We start from the raw sequence: 24,234 nt of genomic DNA, 5'->3' as shown, positions 1-24,234 counted from the left end.
AACACCCCTCCCCCCCCAGCACCCGGCCCTGGAGAAAACACCCCATCCCCCCCCTCCCCAGGAGAGAAAACCCCTCCCCCCAGCACCCGGCCCTGGAGAGAACACCCCCCCCCCCCCCAGCCCTGGAGAGAACACACCCACCCCGAACCCGGCCCTGGAGAGAACATCCTCTCACCCCCCCGCACCCGGCCCTGGAGAGAGAGTGTACCCGCGGGAGGAAATATTTCCGCTAGGCTGACGCTCGTGACGGCACTGGGGGAACGGACCATGGCGGAGGTCTGACATAAATATGGCGTTCTATTTTTTCTGTATTCTACTTTATCAGACAGAGGTGTCCAGCGGGTGGAACGGGGACATCGGAGCCCGGGGCAGATGCCCAGCCCCCGTACCTTCATTGTGCTGCGCTCTCCTCTTCTCATCCCGCGTGGTGCGAGGACCGTCTGATTTCCTGATGGGACAGAGAGAATCAGAAACCAGACCCACTACAGGTAAACCCCCCACCGCACAGGTACCCCCCCTCCCCCGCCGGGCAGGTCGTCCCCCCCTCCCCCGGACAGGTCGTTCCCCTGTCCCCCACTCTCCCACCACACAGGTATGCCCCCCCTTCCCCACCGGACAGGTCCCCCCGTCCCCCCCACCGGACAGGTCGTCCCCCATCCCCCACTCTCCCACCACACAGGTACGCCCCCCCCTCCCCCACCAGACAGGTCGTCCCCCCATCCCCCCCTCTCCCACCGCACAGGTACGCCCCCCCCCTCCAGACAGGTCGTCCCCCATCCCCCCCTCTCCCACCGCACAGGTACCCCCCCCTCTCCCACCGGACAGGTCGTCCCCATCCCCCCCTCCCCCACCAGACAGGTCGTCCCCCGCACCCCCCTCTCCCACCACACAGGTACCCCCCCTCCCCCACCGGACAGGTCGTCCTGTTCCCCCCTTCCCCACCGGACAGGTCGTCCCCCGCCCCCCCCCCCCCCCCCCTCTCCCACCGCACAGGTACGCCCCCCTCCCCCGCCGCACAGGTCGTCTCCCGCCCCCCCCTCTCCCGCCGCACAGCCCCCCCCTCTCCACCGCACAGGTCGTCGCCCCTCCCACCCTCCACCCCCAGCCGCACAGGTCGTCCCGTCCCACCCCTCTCCCACCGCACAGGTACCCCCGCCATCCCGCACCGGGCAGGTCATCTCCAGTCCCCCCCTCTCCCACCAAACAGGTACCCCCACCCCCTCCCCCACCGGACAAGTCGTCCCCCCTTTCTCCCACCACACAAGTACCCCCCCCCCCCCCCACACACACACACCGGTCGTCCTGTACCCCCCTCCCTCCCCCACATTCCCAGGTGCCACAATTGGGATAAGCTGAAACCTCACAGAAAGGCCCAGGTGGTTATCTGAGGAAGAAGTACTCACGGCGAGTACGGATGCGTTCTTGGGGCGATGGAGCGCTGGGCCCCTCCCTGCAGGACATCTTGAGGAGACATCATTACAAAGAACTGACCTGTCAGGAGAAGACAGAGGAGGTAAGTCAGTGACTTACAGGTAGCGGCCACATGACGGAGGAGGCCAGGTCTCACCTGCACCCGTGGAGGCAGCTTGTCCTAGAAGAGCCTCGCTGTTCTGTGTGGTCACCACGGTGGTCGCTGTGCCCCCGGCGCCCACCGATGTACCGGCATCTGCCACTGCGGGGAAATAGGTGTAATGGGTCTCTGTGGCCGAGACATCGTTCTCGCCGGTATCATCACTGGTAAACGCCCCCTGGATGACAGCCTGCGGAGCAGACAGAGCGTCATGGCTTCCAGTCCCACTGGTGACCTGTGACATTACAGAGGGGAGCATACGTTACCTGGGTCATAGACTGGGCTGCAGGGAATCCACTGATGGCCCCGGAGCCTTCTGTCTGTCCATCCAGCTGACCCTCCGCTACTTGTATGACCCTATACATTACCTGCACAGGAAACAAAAGGGAACTCATGCGGGATCAGGTGTAAAGGAGATCTCTACCCCCCGCCCAATGGTTCCAATCCCAGTTCTAATGGCCACATGGCCCAATGTGTGTCAGGAACCTGACAAGAGGAAGCCTCCTCCATCCAGCTGACCCTCCGCTACTTGTATGACCCTATACATTACCTGCACAGGAAACGAGGGAACTCATGCGGGATCAGGTGTAAGGGAGATCTCTACCCCCCGCCCAATGGTTCCAATCCCAGTTCTAATGGCCACATGGCCCAATGTGTGTCAGGAACCTGACAAGAGGAAGCCTCCTCCATCCAGCTGACCCTCCGCTACTTGTATGACCCTATACATTACCTGCACAGGAAACAAAAGGGAACTCATGCGGGATCAGGTGTAAGGGAGATCTCTACCCCCCGCCCAATGGTTCCAATCCCGGTTCTAATGGCCACATGGCCCAATGTGTGTCAGGAACCTGACAAGAGGAAGCCTCCTCCATCCAGCTGACCCTCCGCTACTTGTATGACCCTATACATTACCTGCACAGGAAACGAGGGAACTCATGCGGGATCAGGTGTAAGGGAGATCTCTACCCCCCGCCCAATGGTTCCAATCCCAGTTCTAATGGCCACATGGCCCAATGTGTGTCAGGAACCTGACAAGAGGAAGCCTCCTCCATCCAGCTGACCCTCCGCTACTTGTATGACCCTATACATTACCTGCACAGGAAACAAGAGGGAACTCATGGGGGATCAGGTGTAAGGGAGATCTCTACCCCCCCGCCCAATGGTTCCAATCCCAGTTCTAATGGCCACATGGCCCAATGTGTGTCAGGAACCTGACAAGAGGAAGCCTCCTTCATCCAGCTGACCCTCCGCTACTTGTATGACCCTATACATTACCTGCACAGGAAACAAGAGGGAACTCATGCGGGATCAGGTGTAAGGGAGATCTCTACCCCCCGCCCAATGGTTCCAATCCCGGTTCTAATGGCCACATGGCCCAATGTGTGTCAGGAACCTGACAAGAGGAAGCCTCCTCCATCCAGCTGACCCTCGGCTACTTGTATGACCCTATACATTACCTGCACAGGAAACAAGAGGGAACTCATGCGGGATCAGGTGTAAGGGAGATCTGTACCCCCCCGCCCAATGGTTCTACATGGCCCAATGTGCGTCAGGAACCCGACAAGAGGAACCCTCCTCCACCCGCTGCAACATAACACGGCTGGTAACCCATAACACGTACTAGGAAGGAGCCTGGTTACAATGTAGAAAAGATTTATTTACCCCGTCACCGCACTCTGCCAGACAGGACACCGCTTCCATCACGATTCCTGTGCCACCTACCTGCGTGCCACCGCTGTCTGTACGGAACACATACTTAACGCTGGGATCTGAGAAGGTGGCGGCTGATTGGATACTAGCGATCGCAACACTGGTGGGATCTTCACCTGTTGCCACTGCACCTTGTGAGCAAAAGAAAGGCCGGTTATGTAACGGCTCAGGGGAAGGTCCCCAGGAGCACCCGCGTCTCAGCACTCACCTTCCTGTACACGGACCGCGCCTTCCTCAATCTCTGCCGCTTTCTGCTGCCTATAACCACAGACACCGGCCTTAGGGTCAGCGGCACACAGCAAGGCGGCACACGGCGATCATTACATCTGCTGCAATACTCACCCCTTCATAGCTCTGCTCGCTTACACATCAGGTGCGCCTTCCAGGCAGCTCGCAGGCTCTGCAAGAAGAGAACATCAGAGACTAGCGGTGTGCGACCCCGATACAATCGCTATACTGATAACGTAGCCTCAGTCCGGACCATGGGGAAGCAGCCGTACCCCCCCCCCCCCCCCCCAATCCCACCCACCTCAGGCCCTGGGAAGCAGCCGTATCCTCCCCCCCCCCCACCCCACCTCAGACCCTGGGGAAGCAGCCGTATCCCCCCCACCTCAGACCCTGGGGAAGCAGCTGTATCCCCCCCACCTCAGACCCTGGGGAAGCAGCCGTATCCCCCCCCCCCACCTCAGACCCTGGGGAAGCAGCCGTATCCCCCCCCCCCACCTCAGACCCTGGGGAATCAGCCGTATCCCCCCCACCCCGCCCACCTCAGACCCTGAGGAAGCAGCCGTATCCCCCCCCACCCCGCCCACCTCAGACCCTGGGGAAGCAGCCGTATCCCCCCCACCCCACACACTGGGGAAGCAGCCATATCCCCCCCACCTCACACCCTGGGGAAGCAGCCGTATCCCCCCCCACCCCACCCACCTCAGACCCTGGGGAAGCAGCCGTATCCCCCCATCCTCACACCCTGGGGAAGCAGCCGTATCCCCCCCATCTCACACCCTGGGGAAGCAGCCGTATCCCCCCCACCTCACACCCTGGGGAAGCAGCCGTATCCTCCCCACCTCACCCACCTCAGACCCTGGGGAAGCAGCTGTATCCCGCCCAACTCAGACCCTGGGGAAGCAGCCGTATCCCCCCCACCTCACACCCTGGGGAAGCAGCCGTATCCCCCCCACCTCACACCCTGGGGAAGCAGCCGTATCCACCCCACCCCGCCCACCTCACACCCTGGGGAAGCAGCTGTATCCCGCCCAACTCAGACCCTGGGGAAGCAGCCGTATCCCGCCCACCTCAGACCCTGGGGAAGCAGCCGTATCCACCCCACCCCGCCCACCTCACACCCTGGGGAAGCAGCTGTATCCCGCCCAACTCAGACCCTGGGGAAGCAGCCGTATCCCCCCCACCTCACACCCTGGGGAAGCAGCCGTATCCCCCCACCCCGCCCACCTCAGACCCTGGGGAAGCAGCTGTATCACCCCCACCTCACACCCTGGGGAAGCAGCCGTATCCCCCCACCTCACACCCTGGGGAAGCAGCCGTATCCTCCCCACCTCACCCACCTCAGACCCTGGGGAAGCAGCCGTATCCCCCCACCTCACACCCTGGGGAAGCAGCCGTATCCCCCCACCTCACACCCTGGGGAAGCAGCCGTATCCTCCCCACCTCACCCACCTCACACCCTGGGGAAGCAGCCGTATCCCCCCCACCTCACACCCTGGGGAAGCAGCCGTATCCCCCCCACCTCACACCCTGGGGAAGCAGCCGTATCCCCCCCACCTCACACCCTGGGGAAGCAGCCGTATCCCCCCACCTCACACCCTGGGGAAGCAGCCGTATCCCCCCCACCTCACACCCTGGGGAAGCAGCCGTATCCACCCCACCTCACCCACCTCACACCCTGGGGAAGCAGCCGTATCCCCCCCACCTCACACCCTGGGGAAGCAGCCGTATCCCCCCCACCTCACACCCTGGGGAAGCAGCCGTATCCCCCCCACCTCACACCCTGGGGAAGCAGCCGTATCCCCCCACCTCACACCCTGGGGAAGCAGCCGTATCCCCCCCACCTCACACCCTGGGGAAGCAGCCATACCCCCCCCCCCCCCCACCCACCTCAGGCCCTGGGGAAGCAGCCGTATCCCCCCCACCTCACACCCTGGGGAAGCAGCCGTATCCACCCCACCCCGCCCACCTCACACCCTGGGGAAGCAGCCATATCCCCCCCACCCCAGGCCCTGGGGAAGCGGCCGTATCCCCCCCACCTCACACCCTGGGGAAGCAGCCATATCCCCCCCACCTCACACCCTGGGGAAGCAGCCATATCCCCCCCACCCCACGCCCTGGGGAAGCAGCCGTATCCCCCCCACCTCACACCCTGGGGAAGCAGCCATATCCCCCCCACCTCACACCCTGGGGAAGCAGCCGTATCCCCCCACCCCGCCCACCTCAGACCCTGGGGAAGCAGCTGTATCCCCCCCACCCCACACCCTGGGGAAGCAGCCGTATCCCCCCACCCCAGGCCCTGGGGAAGCAGCTGTATCCCCCCCACCCCACACCCTGGGGAAGCAGCCATACCCCCCCCCCCCCCCACCCACCTCAGGCCCTGGGGAAGCAGCCGTATCCCCCCCACCTCACACCCTGGGGAAGCAGCCATATCCCCCCCACCTCACACCCTGGGGAAGCAGCCGTATCCACCCACCCCGCCAACCTCACACCCTGGGGAAGCAGCTGTATCCCGCCCAACTCAGACCCTGGGGAAGCAGCCGTATCCCGCCCACCTCAGACCCTGGGGAAGTAACCGGCCCGCCCATCTCAGACCCTGCCAGCGACGCATGTCACCTATACACATTACACACCTGAGCCTGCCAGCGACGCAGTCACATATACACATTACACACCTGAGCCTGCCAGCGACGCAGTCACATATACACATTACACACCTGAGCCTGCCAGCGACGCACTCAGACCCCTATACACATTACACACCCAGTACTGCCAGCAGCGGTCACCTATACACATTACACACCTGAGCCTGCCAGTGGCGCAGTCACATATACACATTACACACCTGAGCCTGCCAGCGATGCACTCAGACCCCTATACACATTACACACCTAAGCCTGCCTGCGACACACACAGACCCCTATACACATTACACACCCGGTACTGCCAGCAGCGCAGTCACCTATACACATTACACACCTGAGCCTGCCAGAGACGCAGTCACCTATACACATTACACACCTGAGCCTGCCTGCGACACACACAGACCCCTATACACATTACACACCCGGTACTGCCAGCGACGCAGTCACCTATACACATTACACACCCGATCCTGTCAGCAATGCACTCAGACCCCTATACACATTACACACCTGAGCCTGCCAGAGACGCAGTCACCTATACACATTACACACCTGAGCCTGCCTGCGACAGACATCTATACACATTACACAACCGAGCCTGCCAGCGACAGACACCTATACACATTACACAACCGAGCCTGCCAGCGACACACTCAGACCCCTATACACATTACACACCTGGTACTGGCGACACACTCAGACCCCTATACACATTACACACCTGGTACTGCCAGCGGCGCAGTCACCTATACACATTACACACCTGGTACTGCCAGCGGCGCAGTCACCTATACACATTACACACCTGGTACTGCCAGCGGCGCAGTCACCTATACACATTACACACCTGTGCCTGCCAGCAACACACTCAGACCCCTATAGAGATTATACACCCGGTCCTGCCAGCGACGCACTCAGAACCCTATACACATTACACACCCGATCCTGCCAGCGGCGCAGTCACCTATACACATTACACACCTGAGCCTGCCAGCGACACACTCAGACCCCTATAGACATTACACACCTGAGCCTGCCAGAGAAGCAGTCACCTATACACATTACACACCTGAGCCTGCCAGAGACGCAGTCACCTATACACATTACACACCTGAGCCTGCCAGTGGCACAGTCCCCTATACACATTACACACCTGAGCCTGCCAGCGACACACTCAGACCCCTATAGACATTACACACCTGAGCCTGCCAGCGGCGCAGTCACCTATACACATTACACACCTGAGCCTGCCAGAGACGCAGTCACCTATACACATTACACACCTGAGCCTGCCAGAGACGCAGTCACCTATACACATTACACACCTGAGCCTGCCAGAGACACAGTCACCTATACACATTACACACCTGAGCCTGCCAGTGGCACAGTCCCCTATACACATTACACACCCGATCCTGCCAGCGGCGCAGTCACCTATACACATTACACACCTGAGCCTGCCAGTGGCACAGTCCCCTATACACATTACACACCCGATCCTGCCAGCGGCGCAGTCACCTATACACATTACACACCTGAGCCTGCCAGCGACACACTCAGACCCCTATAGACATTACACACCTGAGCCTGCCAGAGAAGCAGTCACCTATACACATTAAACACCTGAGCCTTGCAGAGAAGCAGTCACCTATACACATTACACACCTGAGCCTTGCAGAGATGCAGTCACCTATACACATTACACACCTGAGCCTGCCAGTGGCACAGTCCCCTATACACATTACACACCTGAGCCTGCCAGCGACACACTCAGACCCCTATAGACATTACACACCTGAGCCTGCCAGTGGCACAGTTCCCTATACACATTACACACCTGAGCCTGCCAGCGACACACTCAGACCCCTATAGACATTACACACCTGAGCCTGCCAGAGAAGCAGCCTATACACATTACACACCTGAGCCTGCCAGAGACGCAGTCACCTATACACATTACACACCTGAGCCTGCCAGAGACGCAGTCACCTATACACATTACACACCTGAGCCTGCCAGAGACGCAGTCACCTATACACATTACACACCTGAGCCTGCCAGTGGCACAGTCCCCTATACACATTACACACCTGAGCCTGCCAGCGACGCACTCAGACCCCTATACACATTACACACCAGTACTGCCAGCAGCGGTCACCTATACACATTACACACCTGAGCCTGCCAGCGATGCACTCAGACCCCTATACACATTACACACCTGAGCCTGCCTGCGACACACACAGACCCCTATACACATTACACACCCGGTACTGCCAGCAGCGCAGTCACCTATACACATTACACACCTGAGCCTGCAGAGACGCAGTCACCTATACACATTACACACCTGAGCCTGCCTGCGACACACACAGACCCCTATACACATTACACACCCGGTACTGCCAGCGACGCAGTCACCTATACACATTACACACCCGATCCTGCCAGCAATGCACTCAGACCCCTATACACATTACACACCTGAGCCTGCCAGAGACGCAGTCACCTATATACATTACACACCTGAGCCTGCCTGCGACAGACACCTATACACATTACACAACCGAGCCTGCCAGCGACAGACACCTATACACATTACACAACCGAGCCTGCCAGCGACACACTCAGACCCTGATACACATTACACACCTGGTACTGCCAGCGGCGCAGTCACCTATACACATTACACACCTGGTACTGCAAGCTGCGCAGTCACCTATACACATTACACACCTGAGCCTGCCAGAGGCGCAGTCACCTATACACATTACACACCTGTGCCTGCCAGCAACACACTCAGACCCCTATAGAGATTATACACCCGGTCCTGCCAGCAACGCACTCAGAACCCTATACACATCACACACCGGATCCTGCCAGCGGCGCAGTCACCTATACACATTACACACCTGAGCCTGCCAGAGAAGCAGTCACCTATACACATTACACACCTGAGCCTGCCAGAGGCGCAGTCACCTATACACATTACACACCTGAGCCTGCCAGCGACACACTCAGACCCCTATACACATTACACACCTGAGCCTGCCAGAGAAGCAGTCACCTATACACATTACACACCTGAGCCTGCCAGAGACGCAGTCACCTATACACATTACACACCTGAGCCTGCCAGTGGCACAGTCCCCTATACACATCACACACCTGAGCCTGCCAGCGACACATTCAGACCCCTATACACATTACACACCCAGTACTGCCAGCAGCGGTCACCTATACACATTACACACCTGAGCCTACCAGCGACCCACTCAGACCCCTAAACACATTATACACCTGAGCCTGCCAGCGGCGGAGTCACCTATACACATTACACACCTGAGTCTGCCAGCGGTGCAGTCACCTATACACATTACACACCTGAGTCTGCCAGCGGTGCAGTCACCTATACACATTACACACCTGAGGCTGCCAGTGACAGACACCTATTCACATTACACACCTGACCCTGACAGTGACACACGCAGACACCTACACACATTACACAGCTGATACTGCCAGAAACAGACCCCTATAGACATTACACATCTGAGCCCGCCTATAGACATTATACACCTGAGCCTGCCAGCAACAGACACCTATACACATTAAACACCCAAGCCTGCCAGCGACACACTCAGACCCCTATACACATTACACATCCGGTACTGCCAGCGACGCAGTCACTTATACACATAACACACCTGATCCTGCTAGTGACGCACTCAGACCCCTATACACATTACACACCTGATCCTGCCAGCGAAACAAATTACACACCGGAGCCTGCCAGTAACAGACACCTATACACATTACACACCCGAGTCTGCCAGCGACACACTCAGACCCCTATACACATTACACATCTGATCCTACCAGCGACGCACTCAGACCCCTATACACATTACACACCCGAGCCTGCCAGCGACACACTCATACACCTATACACATTACACACCCAAGCCTGCCAGCAAAGCACTCATACACCTATACACATTACACACCCAAGCCTGCCAGCAAAGCACTCATACACCTATACACATTACACACCCAAGCCTGCCAGCAAAGCACTCATACACCTATACACATTACACACCCAAGCCTGCCAGCGACACACTCATACACCTATACACATTACACACCCAAGCCTGCCAGCAAAGCACTCATACACCTATACACATTACACACCCAAGCCTGCCCGCAAAGCACTCATACACCTATACACATTACACACCCAAGCCTGCCAGCGACACACTCATACACCTATACACATTACACACCCAAGCCTGCCCGCAAAGCACTCAGACCCCTATACACATTACACACCCGGTACTGCCAGCGACGCAGTCACTTATACACATTACACACCTGAGCCTGCCAGCGAAGCACTCAGACCCCTATACACATTACACACCCGGTACTGCCAGCGACACACTCAGACACCTATAGACATTACGTGGGCTGCAGGTGGGGGATGAATAGCAACAGGTAGAGGAGAGGAAGTATTAGTAATACTCAGGAAGGGGAGGGGCACTAGCAGTGATACCAAAGTAGAAAAGGATGTCAGTAATACCTGGGAAGGGGCCAAAAATTGTACTTATACCCTGTTGCGGTAATACCCAGGTAGGGTGAGGTGGGGGTGTGGTACTAAATGTCAGAGGTCACATAACCCACCGTCGCATCCCAACTTATATAATGCTGTCAGGAGACAGAGCAATTAACTTACCCCTCCCCTAATTCGGCTGGGGTGGCGGCTAGGGCTAAGGACACAGGGGGTGTCGGCTACAGATAATCACTGGGGGTAGAGTAGCGGCTTGGGCTTACATCCATATACACAGATAGGGAGAAGGGGGGAGGGGGTAATACACAGGTAGGAGGAAGCGGGGGCAGTAATACACATCTAGGGGGGAGGAGGGGGCAGTAATACACAGGTAGGAGGAAGCGGGGGCAGTAATACACATATAGGGGAAGGAGGGGGCAGTAATACACATCTAGGGGAAGGAGGGGGCAGTAATACACAGGTAGGAGGAAGCGGGGGCAGTAATACACATATAGGGGAAGGAGGGGGCAGTAATACACAGGTAGGAGGAAGCGGGGGCAGTAATACACATATAGGGGAAGGAGGGGGCAGTAATACACAGGTAGGAGGAAGCGGGGGCAGTAATACACATCTAGGGGAAGGAGGGGGCAGTAATACACAGGTAGGAGGAAGCGGGGGCAGTAATACACATCTAGGGGGGAGGAGGGGGCAGTAATACACAGGTAGGAGTAAGCGGGGGCAGTAATACACATATAGGGGAAGGAGGGGGCAGTAATACACAGGTAGGAGGAAGCGGGGGCAGTAATACACAGGTAGGAGGAAGCGGGGGCAGTAATACACATATAGGGGAAGGAGGGGGCAGTAATACACAGGTAGGAGGAAGCGGGGGCAGTAATACACATCTAGGGGGGAGGAGGGGGCAGTAATACACAGGTAGGAGGAAGCGGGGGCAGTAATACACATATAGGGGAAGGAGGGGGCAGTAATACACAGGTAGGAGGAAGCGGGGGCAGTAATACACAGGTAGGAGAAAGCGGGGGCAGTAATACACAGTTAGGAGGAAGCGGGGGCAGTAATACACAGGTAGGAGGAAGCGGGGGCAGTAATACACAGGTAGGAGGAAAGGGAGCAGTAATACACATATGGGGCGAGGAGGGGGCAGTTATACACAGGAAAGGGGGGGCAGTAATACACAGGTAGGGGGAAGGGGGGCAGTAATACACAGGTAGGGGGAAGAGGGGCAGAAATAGGTCTATGGGGGAAGGGGGGCAGTAACAAAGGTAGGGGGAAGGGGGGCAGAAATAGGCATATGGAGGAAGGAGGGCAGTAATACACAGGTAGGATAAGTGGGGCAGTAATACACAGGTAGGATAAGGGGGGCAGTAATACACATATCGGCCGGAAGGGGGCAGTAATACACAGGTAAAGGGAAGGGGGAGCAGTAATACACATATTGGGGAGGAGGGGGCAGTAATATACAGGTAGGGGGAAGGGGGGCAGTAATACACATATGGGAGGGAGGAGGGGCAGTAATACACAGGTAGAGGGAGGGGGCAGTAATACACATATGGGGGGAAGAGGGGGCAGTAATACACATATGGGGCGGAAGGGGGCAGTAATACACATATAGGGGGAGGATGGGCAGTAATACACAGGTAGGGGGCAGTAATACACATATAGGAGGAGGAGGGGCAGTAACACACATATGGGGGAGGAGGGAGCAGTAATACACATATAGGGGGAGGATGTGCAGTAATACACATATGGGGAGGAGGGAGCAGTAATACACAGGTAGGGGAAAGTAGTGGGGCAGCAATACACAGGTAGGATAAAGGGGGGCAGTAATATACAGGTAGGGGGAAGGGGGGGCAGTAATACACATGAGGGAGGAGGGGCAGTAATACACATATGGGGGGAAGAGGGGGCAGTTATATACAGGTAGGGGGAAAGGGGGCAGTAATACACATATGGGGCGGAAGGGGGGCAGTAATAAACATATAGGGGGAGGAGGGGCAGTAATACACAGGTAGGGGGCAGTAATACACATATAGGGGGAGGAGGGGCAGTAATACACAGGTAGGGGGAGGAGCGGCAGTAATATACAGGTAGGGGGCAGTAATACACATATAGGGGGAGGAGCGGCAGTAATATACAGGTAGGGGGCAGTAATACACATATAGGGGGAGGAGGGGCAGTAATACACATATAGGGGGGAGGGGCAGTAATATACAGGTAGGGGGCAGTAATACACATAAGGGGAGGAGGGGCAGTAATACACAGGTCGGGGGCAGTAATACACATATAGGGGGAGGAGCGGCAGTAATATACAGGTAGGGGGCAGTAATACACATATAGGGGGAGGAGGGACAGTAATACACATATAGGGGGGAGGGGTAGTAATATACAGGTAGGGGGCAGTAATACACATATAAGGGGAGGAGGGGCAGTAATACACAGGTAGGGGGCAGTAATACACATATAGGGGGAGGAGGGGCAGTAATAGACAGGTAGGGGGCAGTAATACACATATAGGGGGAGGAGGGGCAGTAATATACAGGTAGGGGGCAGTAATGCACATATAGGGGGGAGGAGGGGCAGTAATACACATATGGGGGGGGGGGGGGGCAGTAATACACAGGTAGGGGGCAGTAATACACATATAGGGGGAGGAGGGGCAGTAATACACAGGTAGGGGGCAGTAATACACATATAGGGGGATGAGGGGCAGTAATACACAGGTAGAGGGCAGTAATACACATATAGGGGGAGGAGAGGCAGTAATATACAGGTAGGGGGCAGTAATACACATATGGGGGGAGGAGGGGCAGTAATACACAGGTAGAGGGCAGTAATACACATATAGGGGGAGGAGAGGCAGTAATATACAGGTAGGGGGCAGTAATACACATATGGGGGGAGGAGGGGCAGTAATACACAGGTAGGGGGCAGTAATACACATATAGGGGGAGGATGGGCAGTAATACACAGGTAGGGGGCAGTAATACACATATAGGGGGAGGAGGGACAGTAATACACATATAGGGGGGAGGAGGGGCAGTAATACACATATGGGGGGAGATGGGGCAAAAATACACAGGTAGGGGGCAGTAATACACATATAGGGGGAGGAGGGGCAGTAATACACATATAGGGGGAGGAGGGGCAGTAATACACAGGTAGGGGGCAGTAATACACATATAGGGGAGGAGGGGCAGTAATACACAGGTAGGGGGCAGTAATACACATATAGGGGGAGGATGGGCAGTAATACACATAGGGGGGAGGAGTGGCAGTAATACACATATAGGGGGGAGGAGGGGCAGTAATACACATATGGGGGGAGGAGGGGCAGTAATACACAGGTAGGGGGCAGTAATACACATAGGGGGAGGAGGGGCAGTAATACACAGGTAGGGGGCAGTAATACACATATAGGGGGAGGAGGGGCAGTAATATACAGGTATGGGGCAGTAATACACATATGGGGGGAGGAGGGGCAGTAATACACAGGTAGGGGGCAGTAATACACATATAGGGGGAGGAAAGGCAGTAATACACAGGTAGGGGGCAGTAATACACATATAGGGGGAGGAGGGGCAGTAATATACAGGTAGGGGGCAGTAATACACATATAGGGGGGAGGAGGGGCAGTAATATACAGGTAGGGGGCAGTAATACACATATAGGGGGGAGGAGGGGCAGTAATACACATATAGGGGGGAGGAGGGGCAGTAATACACATATAGGGGGAGGAGGGGCAGTAATATACAGGTAGGGGGAGGAGGGGCAGTAATACACAGGTAGGGGGTAGTAATACACATATAGGGGGGAGGAGGGGCAGTAATACACATATAGGGGGGAGGAGGGGTAGTAATACACATATGGGGGGAGGAGGGGCAGTAATACACATATGGGGAGAGGAGGGGCAGTAATACACATATGGGGGGAGGAGGGGCAGTAATACACAGGTAGGGGGCATTAATACACATATGGGGGGAGGAGGGGCAGTAATATACAGGTAGGGGGCAGTAATACACATATAGGGGGAGGAGGGGCAGTAATACACATATGGGGGAGGAGGGGCAGTAATACACATATGGGGGGAGGAGGGGCAGTAATACACATATGGGGGAGGAGGGGCAGTAATACACATATGGGGGGAGGAGGGGCAGTAATACACATATGGGGGGAGGAGGGGCAGTAATACACATATGGGGGGAGGAGGGGCAGTAATACACATATGGGGGAGGAGGGGCAGTAATACACACATGGGGAGAGGAGGGGCAGTAATAATAAGAATTTACTCACCGGTAATTCTATTTCTCGTAGTCCGTAGTGGATGCTGGGTACTCCGTAAGGACCATGGGTATAGACGGGCTCCGCAGGAGACTGGGCACTCTTAAAAGAAAGATTAGGTACTATGGCCCTCATTCCGAGTTGATCGGTCGCAAGGCGAATTTAGCAGAGTTACACACGCTAAGCCGCCGCCTACTGGGAGTGAATCTTAGCTTCTTAAAATTGCGACCGATGTATTCGCAATATTGCGATTACTAACTACTTAGCAGTTTCAGAGTAGCTTCAGACTTACTCTGCCTGTGCGATCAGTTCAGTGCTTGTCGTTCCTGGTTGACGTCACAAACACACCCAGCGTTCGCCCAGGCACTCCCACCGTTTCTCCGGCCACTCCTGCGTTTTTTCCGGAAACGGTAGCGTTTTCAGCCACACGCCCCTGAAACGCCGTGTTTCCGCCCAGTAACACCCATTTCCTGTCAATCACATTACGATCGCCGGAGCGATGAAAAAGCCGTGAGTAAAATTACTTTCTACATAGCAAAGTTACTTGGCGCAGTGCGAACATTGCGCATGCGTACTAAGCGGATTTTCATTGCGATGCGATGAAAAATACAGAGCGAACAACTCGGAATGAGGGCCTATATCTGGTGTGCACTGGCTCCTCCCTCTATGCCCCTCCTCCAGACCTCAGTTAGGGAAACTGTGCCCGGAAGAGCTGACATTACTAGGAAAGGATTTGGAATCCAGGGTAAGACTCATACCAGCCACACCAATCACACCGTACAACTCGTGATAACTATACCCAGTTAACAGTATGAACAATAACTGAGCCTCTCTCAACAGATGGCTCATACAATAACCCTTTAGTTAAGCAATAACTATATACATGTATTGCAGAGAGTCCGCACTTGGGACGGGCTCCCAGCATCCACTACGGACTACGAGAAATAAGAATTTACTCACCGGTAATTCTATTTTCTCTGACGTCCTAGTGGATGCTGGGTACTCCGTAAGGACCATGGGGATTATACCAAAGCTCCCAAACGGGCGGGAGAGTGCGGATGACTCTGCAGCACCAAATGAGCAAACTCAAGGTCCTCCTCAGCCAGGGTATCAAACTTGTAGAATTTTGCAAAAGTGTTTGAACCCGACCAAGTAGCAGCTCGGCAAAGTTGTAAAGCCGAGACCCCTCGGGCAGCCGCCCAAGAAGAGCCCACCTTCCTCGTGGAATGGGCTTTTACTGATTTAGGATGCGGCAGTCCAGCCGCAGAATGTGCAAGCTGAATCGTGTTACAGATCCAGCGAGCAATAGTCTGCTTTGAAGCAGGAGCACCCAGCTTGTTGGGTGCATGCAGGATAAATAGCGAGTCAGTTTTTCTGACTCTAGCCGTCCTGGAAACATAAAGTTTCAGGGCCCGGACTACGTCCAGCAACTTGGAAACCTCCAAGTCCCTAGTAGCCGCAGGCACCACAATACGTTGGTTCAAATGAAACGATGATACCACCTTAGGGAGAAATTGGGGACGAGACCTCCATTCTGCCCTTTCCATATGGAAGATCAGATATGGGCTTTTACATGACAAAGCCGCCAATTCTGACACACGCCTAGTCCAAGCTAAGGCCAAAAGCATGACCACTTTCCACGTGAGATATTTTAGCTCCGCGGTCTTAAGTGGCTCAAACCAGTGGGATTTTAGGAATCCAACACACGTTAAGATCCCAAGGTGCCACTGGAGGCACAAAAGGGGCTGAATATGTAGCACCCCTGTAACAACGTCCGAACTTCAGGCAGTGAAGCCAGTTCTTTTTGAGACAGAAAGGGATAGGGCCGAAATCTTGGCCTTTATGGATCCTAATTTTAGGCCCATAGTCACTCCTGACTGTAGGAAGTGCAGGAATCGACCCCCCTGGAATTCCTCTGTAGGGCCTTCCCGGCCACACACCAAGCAACCTATTTTCGCCATATACAGTGAAAAAGTCTTGCTGTCACGTCTTTCCTAGCCTTTATCAGCGTAGGAATAACTGCATCCGGAATGCCCTTTTCCGCTAGGATCCGGCGTTCAACCGCCATGCCGTCCAACGCAGCCGCGGTAAGTCATCAGACAGGGTCCCTGTTGCAACATGTCCTGACTGAGAGGCAGAGGCCATGGGTCCTCTGAGAGCATTTCTTGCAGTTCCGGGTACCGAGTCCTTCTTGGCCAATCCGGAGCAAAGAATATTGTTCACACTCCTCCGTTTATTACAATTCTCAGCCCTTGGGTCTGAGAGGAAGAGGAGGGAATATATAGACCGACTGGAACACCCACGGTGTTACTAGTGCGACCACAGCTATCGCCTGAGAGTCCCTTGACCCAGCGTAAAACCTTTTTTATCTTTTTATTGAGGTGGGACGCCATGTAGTCCACCTGAGGCAGTTTCCATCAATTTGCAAAACTGCGTGAAGACTTCCTGATGAAGTCACCACTTTCCCGGGTGGAGGTCGTGTCCACTCCCGGAATGAACACTGCTGACAGTGCGCTTACTTGATTCTCCGCCCAGCTAAGAATTCTGGTGGCTTCTACCCTCGCCACCCTGCTCCTTGTGCCGCCCTGGCGGTTTACATGAGCCCCTGCGGTCTGACTGGATCAGAACCGGTTGGTCGCGAAGCAGGAACTCCGCTTGACTTAGGGCGTTGTATATGGCCCTTAGTTCCAGGATATTGATGTGAAGGCAAGTCTGTTGGCTTGACCACAAACCTTGGAATTTTCTTCCCTGTGTAACTGCCCCCCACCCTCGGAGGCTTGCATCCGTGGTCACCAGGACCCAGTCCTGAATGCCGAATCTGCGGCCCTCGAGAAGGTGAGCACTCCGCAGCCACCACAGGAGAGACACCCTGGCCCTGGGGGATAGGGTGATTAACAGATGCATCTGAAGATGTGATCCGGACCACTTGTCCAGTAAGTTCCATTGTCCTTGCATGGAACCAGCCGAAGGGGATGGCCTCGTATGATGCCATCATCCTTCCCAGGACTCGAGTGCAGTGATGCACTGACACCTGTTTTGGTTTTCAATGGATTCCTGACCAGTGTCATGAGCTCCTGAGCTCTCTCTATCGGGAGATAAACCCTCTTCTGGTCTGTGTCTAGGATCATGCCTAGGCGAGGCAGATGAGCTGTAGGAACCAACTGCGACTTTGGAATATATAGAATCCAGTCGTGTTGCCGTTTCACTTCCAGAGAAGGTGATACGCTGTCCAGCAACTGCTCTCTTGATCTCGCTTTTATGAGGAGATCATCCAAGTATGTGATAATAGTGACACCTTGCTTCCGCAGGAGCACCATCATATCCGCCATTACCTCGGTGAAATTGGTAATGACAATCCCGTACCGCAATTCTGAGGTACGCCTGATGAGGTGGATAAATGGGGACACGAAGGTATGCATCCCTTATGTCCCGATTCATTTCAGGCTTGCAATGACCGCTCTTAGCGATTCCATCTTGAACCTGAACCTTTTCAGGTATATGTTCAGGGATTTTAATTCAATATGGGTCTAACCGAACCGTCTGGTTTCGGGATTATAACATGGTCGAATAATAACACCCTCTTGTTGAAGGAGGGGACCCTTGACCACCACCTGTTGAAGATACAATTTACGAATTGCAGTTAACACTGGCTCCCTCTCTTGGGGGGAAGCCCGCCGGGTCCTCGGTGAGGGGGCATCTTCTCACAGTCCAGCCTGTATCCCTGCGATACAATTTCTATTGCCCAGGGATCTAACAGGGAGTGAACCCACTTGTGGCTGAATTTACGAAGGCGTGTCCCCACCGGGCCTAGCTCCGCCTGTGGAGCCCCAGCGACATGCGGTGGATTTTTGTAGAGGCCGGGGAGGACTTCTGTTCCTGGGGACTAGCTGTGTTGTACAGCTTCTTTCCTCTGCCCCCGGCTCTGACAAGAAAGGACGCACCTCAGACTTTCTTGTTTCTTTATTCGAAAAGCTGCATTTAATAATGTCGTGCTTTCCTAGGCTGTGCAGGAATATAAGGCAAAATCTCAGAATTACCAGCTATAGCTGTGGAGACCAGGCCCGAGAACCTTTCTCCACACAATCCTCAGCCTTCCATATGCCTCTTAAGTCGGCATCATCTGTCCAATGTAAATTCTACAGGACACGTCAAGCAGAAATCGACATAGCTTTTGTCTCTAGGACCCAGTATACTCATGTCCCTTTGGGCATGCTTTATAATTATATATCTATCACTTAAGACAGCATCTTAAAATATTTATATGCATACTAGGGTCTCAATCTCTGCTGATAAGGTACCTGTCCACGCTGCCACAGCGCTATAAACCCATGCCGACACAATCGCCGGTCTGGGTAGTATACTAGAATGTGCACGCTATCTGCAGGATCCCTGAGAATAGCTAGTGCAAACAGGACACCCAAGGGGAAGATTCTCAACACATCCTGGCCCTAGTGGGGAAAGGATACAGCCTGAGAATTCTCTTGTGGGAAGCTGCCGTCTCTTGTCTGGAGATTCCCGCTCTTTTTCCTCATGAGAGGAGGGAAATTTACCTCAGCATTCTTCCCCTTAACATGTGTACCCTCGTGTCAGGGACAGATCATCAGTGATATGCAAATCATCTTTTATTACAATAATCATATATTGAATATCTTTTAGCCCTCTTGGCTGTAACTTTGCATTATCGTAGTCGACACTGGAGCCAAACTCCGTGTCGATATCCGAGTTTATTATTTTGGATAGTGAACATAGAGAGACTCTGAAGGTCTCTGTGACATAGGGACAGACATGGGTAGATTTCCTGTCTGTTCTCTAATCTTTTGTGCAATAATTTTACCTCAGCACTTACACATATTCAAACAGGTGTCGGCGTTGTCGACGGAGACACCCTCCCACACACATATCCGCTCTATCACCTCCTTAGAGGAGCCTTTTACCTCAGACATGTCGACACACGTGTACCGACACACCACACACACAGGGGATGCTCTATTTGAAGACAGTTCCCCCACCAGGCCCTTTGGAGAGACAGAGAGAGAGTATGCCAGCACACACCCCAGCGCTATATAATACAGGGATGTACACTATACTGAGTGATTTTTCCCCTATAGCAGCTTATATACACAGTTTTGCGCCTAAATTTATGTGCCCCCCCTCTCTTTTTTACCCTTTGTGTACCAGGATACTGCAGGGGAGAGCCTGGGGAGCTTCCTTCCAGCTGAGCTGTGAAGAGAAAATGGCGCCGGTGTGCTGAGGAAGAAGGCCCGGCCCCCTCAGCGGCGGGCTTCTGTCCTTTTACGTACTTTAATGGCGGGGGTTAATGCACATATACAGTTTATCAGACTGTATTATGTGCTTTTCGCCAAGTAAGATAATCTAATTGCTGCCCAGGGCGCCCCCCCTCCCCAGCGCCCTGCACCCATCAGTGACCGGAGTGTGTGGTGTGCTAAGGGAGCAATGGCGCACAGCTGCAGTGCTGTGCGCTACCTTAATGAAGACCGGAGTCTTCAGCCGCCGATTTTCAACTTCTCTTCGTTCTTCTGGCTCTGCAAGGGGGACGGCGGCGCGGCTCCGGGACCGGACGACCGAGGCTGGGCCTGTGTTCGATCCCTCTGGAGCTAATGGTGTCCAGTAGCCTTAGAAGCCCAAGCTAGCTGCACGCAGGTAGGTTCACTTCTCTCCCCTCAGTCCCACGTAAGCAGTGAGTCTGTTGCCAGCAGATCTCCCTGAAAATAAAAAACCTAACAAAATACTTTCTTTTCTAGGAAGCTCAGGAGAGCCCCTAGAGTGCATCCAGCTCTGGCCGGGCACAGATTCTAACTGAGGTCTGAGGAGGGGCATAGAGGGAGGAGCCAGTGCACACCAGATATAGTACCTAATCTTTCTTTTAAGAGTGCCCAGTCTCCTGCGGAGCCCGTCTATACCCATGGTCCTTACGGAGTACCCAGCATCCACTAGGACGACAGAGAAACACAGGTAGGGGGCAGTAATACACATATGGGGGGAGGAGGGGCAGTAATACACAGGTAGGGGGCAGTAATACACATATGGGGGGAGGAGGGGCAGTAATACACATATGGGGGGAGGAGGGGCAGTAATACACATATGGGGGGAGGAGGGGCAGTAATACACATATGGGGGGAGGAGGGGCAGTAATAAACATATGGGGGGAGGAGGGGCAGTAATAAACATATGGGGGGAGGAGGGGCAGTAATACACATATGGGGGGAGGAGGGGCAGTAATACACATATGGGGGGAGGAGGGGCAGTAATACACATATGGGGGGAGGAGGGGCAGTAATAAACATATGGGGGGAGGAGGGGCAGTAATAAACATATGGGGGGGGGGGGCAGTAATAAACATATGGGGGGAGGAGGGGCAGTAATACACAGGTAGGGGGCAGTAATACACAAATAGGGGGAGGAGTGGCAGTAATACACATATGGGGGGAGGAGGGGCAGTAATACACAGGTAGGGGGTATTAATACACATATAGGGGGAGGAGGGGCAGTAATACACAGGTAGGGGGCAGTAATACACATATAGGGGGAGGAGGGGCAGTAATACACAGGTAGGGGGCAGTAATACACATATAGGGGGAGGAGGGGCAGTAATACACATATAGGGGGAGGAGGGGCAGTAATACACAGGTAGGGGGCAGTAATACACATATGGGGGGAGGAGGAGGGGCAGTAATACACATATGGGGGGAGGAGGAGGGGCAGTAATACACATATGGGGGGAGGAGGGGCAGTAATACACATATGGGGGGGAGGGGCAGTAATACACATATGGGGGAGGAGGGGCAGTAATACACATATGGGGGGAGGAGGGGCAGTAATACACAGGTAGGGGGCAGTAATACACATATGGGGGGAGGAGGGGCAGTAATACACAGGTAGGGGGCAGTAATACACATATGGGGGGAGGAGGGGCAGTAATACACAGGTAGGGGGTAGTAATACACATATGGGGGGAGGAGGGGCAGTAATACACAGATAGGGGGGAGGAGGGGCAGTAATACACAGATGGGGGGGGGGAGGGGCAGTAATACACATATGGGGGGAGGAGGGCAGTAATACACAGGTAGGGGGGAGGAGGGGCAGTAATACACATATGGGGGGAGGAGGGGCAGTAATACACAGGTAGGGGGGAGGAGGGGCAGTAATACACATATTGGGGGAGGAGGGGCAGTAATACACAGGTAGGGGGGCAGTAATACACAGGTAGGGGGGGGGGGAGGGGTAGTAATACACAGGTAGGGGGCAGTAATACACATATGGGGGGAGGAGGGGCAGTAATACACAGGTAGGGGGCAGTAATACACATATGGGGGGAGGAGGGGCAGTAATACACAGGTAGGGGGGAGGAGGGGCAGTAATACACATATGGGGGGAGGAGGGGCAGTAATACACAGGTAGGGGGGCAGTAATACACAGATAGGGGGGAGGAGGGGTAGTAATACACAGGTAGGGGGCAGTAATACACATATGGGGGGAGGAGGGGCAGTAATACACAGGTAGGGGGCAGTAATACACAGGTAGGTGGGAGGAGGGGCAGTAATACACATATGGGGGGAGGAGGGGCAGTAATACACAGGTAGGGGGGCAGTAATACACAGGTAGGGAGGAGGAGGGGTAGTAATACACAGGTAGGGGGCAGTAATACACATATGGGGGGAGGAGGGGCAGTAATACACAGGTAGGGGGCAGTAATACACAGGTAGGTGGGAGGAGGGGCAGTAATACACATATGGGGGGAGGAGGGGCAGTAATACACAGGTAGGGGGGCAGTAATACACAGGTAGGGAGGAGGAGGGGTAGTAATACACAGGTAGGGGGCAGTAATACACATATGGGGGGAGGAGGGGCAGTAATACACAGGTAGAGGGGAGGAGGGGCAGTAATACACATATGGGGGGAGGAGGGGCAGTAATACACAGGTAAGGGGGCAGTAATACACAGGTAGGGAGGAGGAGGGGTAGTAATACACAGGTAGGGGGCAGTAATACACATATGGGGGGAGGAGGGGCAGTAATACACAGGTAGAGGGGAGGAGGGGCAGTAATACACATATGGGGGGAGGAGGGGCAGTAATACACAGGTAGGGGGCAGTAATACACAGGTAGGTGGGAGGAGGGGCAGTAATACACATATGGGGGGAGGAGGGGCAGTAATACACAGGTAGGGGGGCAGTAATACACAGGTAGGGAGGAGGAGGGGTAGTAATACACAGGTAGGGGGCAGTAATACACATATGGGGGGAGGAGGGGCAGTAATACACAGGTAGAGGGGAGGAGGGGCAGTAATACACATATGGGGGGAGGAGGGGCAGTAATACACAGGTAGGGGGCAGTAATACACAGGTAGGTGGGAGGAGGGGCAGTAATACACATATGGGGGGAGGAGGGGCAGTAATACACAGGTAGGGGGGCAGTAATACACAGGTAGGGAGGAGGAGGGGTAGTAATACACAGGTAGGGGGCAGTAATACACATATGGGGGGAGGAGGGGCAGTAATACACAGGTAGAGGGGAGGAGGGGCAGTAATACACATATGGGGGGAGGAGGGGCAATTACAGTGGTAATACCCCGGCTGTGTATACTAACCACATCCCCCCGGGAACCGATGCTGGTCTCAGGCCTCTGTGTGTCACTGACAATGCCAGGGAGGCCCCGCCCCTTCGCTGTACAGACTGGAGCCACGCCCCTCCCCAGGGACCCCCGTCACGCGCGGGACTCACGGAACTACCCCGGATTACCTGTAATTCTCCCCCCGCTCTGAGGCGCCGGGTTCGGTCCAACTAGCCATGGAAATCCTGACATGCGCAGAGTCGCCCTGCTGCCGCCATCTTTATTTTGGGCGGCAGCTATTAACATTCCCGCTAATGGATCCGTCTTTGTTCTATGAACATTCCCGATAGCTGTGGGCGGCGGCCATCATTACTGTGGGCACGTTCTCCGGCGGCTCTGGGCGGCGGCCATCATTACTGTGGGCACGTTCTCCGGCTGCTCTGGGCGGCGGCCATCATTACTGTGGGCACGTTCTTCGGCGACTCTGGGCGCTCGTAGTGGGGGAGCTCAGATGTCGGCACTCGTAGCCGGAGAGCTCTGATGTCGGCACTCGTAGCCGGAGAGCTCTGAGGTCGGCACTCGTAGTCGGGGGAGCTCTGATGTCGGCACTCGTAGTCGGGGGAGCTCTGATGTCGGCACTCGTAGCCGGAGAGCTCTGATGTCGGCACTCGTAG

General features: G+C 55.1%; 1 protein-coding gene across 4 annotated transcripts in view; it reads right to left on the bottom strand.

Moving 5' to 3' along the window:
* Positions 1–23,865, bottom strand: part of USF1 (upstream transcription factor 1) — a 62,655-nt gene extending 38,790 nt beyond the window's left edge. Inside the window, exons 1-8 of one of the 4 annotated variants that reach the window (XM_063948720.1) lie at positions 23,749–23,865; positions 3,623–3,680; positions 3,489–3,538; positions 3,233–3,411; positions 1,837–1,938; positions 1,568–1,760; positions 1,404–1,491; positions 390–448 (exon numbers count right to left, since the gene is read on the bottom strand). In XM_063948720.1, coding sequence (XP_063804790.1) covers positions 390–448; positions 1,404–1,491; positions 1,568–1,760; positions 1,837–1,938; positions 3,233–3,411; positions 3,489–3,538; positions 3,623–3,630 — 679 coding nt within the window. In that variant the 5' untranslated portion in view covers positions 3,631–3,680; positions 23,749–23,865. Of the gene's footprint in view, positions 1–389; positions 449–1,403; positions 1,492–1,567; positions 1,761–1,836; positions 1,939–3,232; positions 3,412–3,488; positions 3,539–3,622; positions 3,681–23,596; positions 23,683–23,748 lie in introns of those variants that run through there. The other 3 variants (XM_063948722.1, XM_063948723.1, XM_063948721.1) reach the window with 3 other exon arrangements.
* Positions 23,866–24,234: the final 369 nt, after the last annotated feature.

Source organism: Pseudophryne corroboree (genome assembly GCF_028390025.1).
Source record: "Pseudophryne corroboree isolate aPseCor3 chromosome 12 unlocalized genomic scaffold, aPseCor3.hap2 SUPER_12_unloc_2, whole genome shotgun sequence".
Classification (NCBI taxonomy): domain Eukaryota; kingdom Metazoa; phylum Chordata; class Amphibia; order Anura; family Myobatrachidae; genus Pseudophryne; species Pseudophryne corroboree.
Note: the sequence above shows the minus strand (reverse complement) of the source record. Positions and strands in the feature narration are given on the sequence as shown.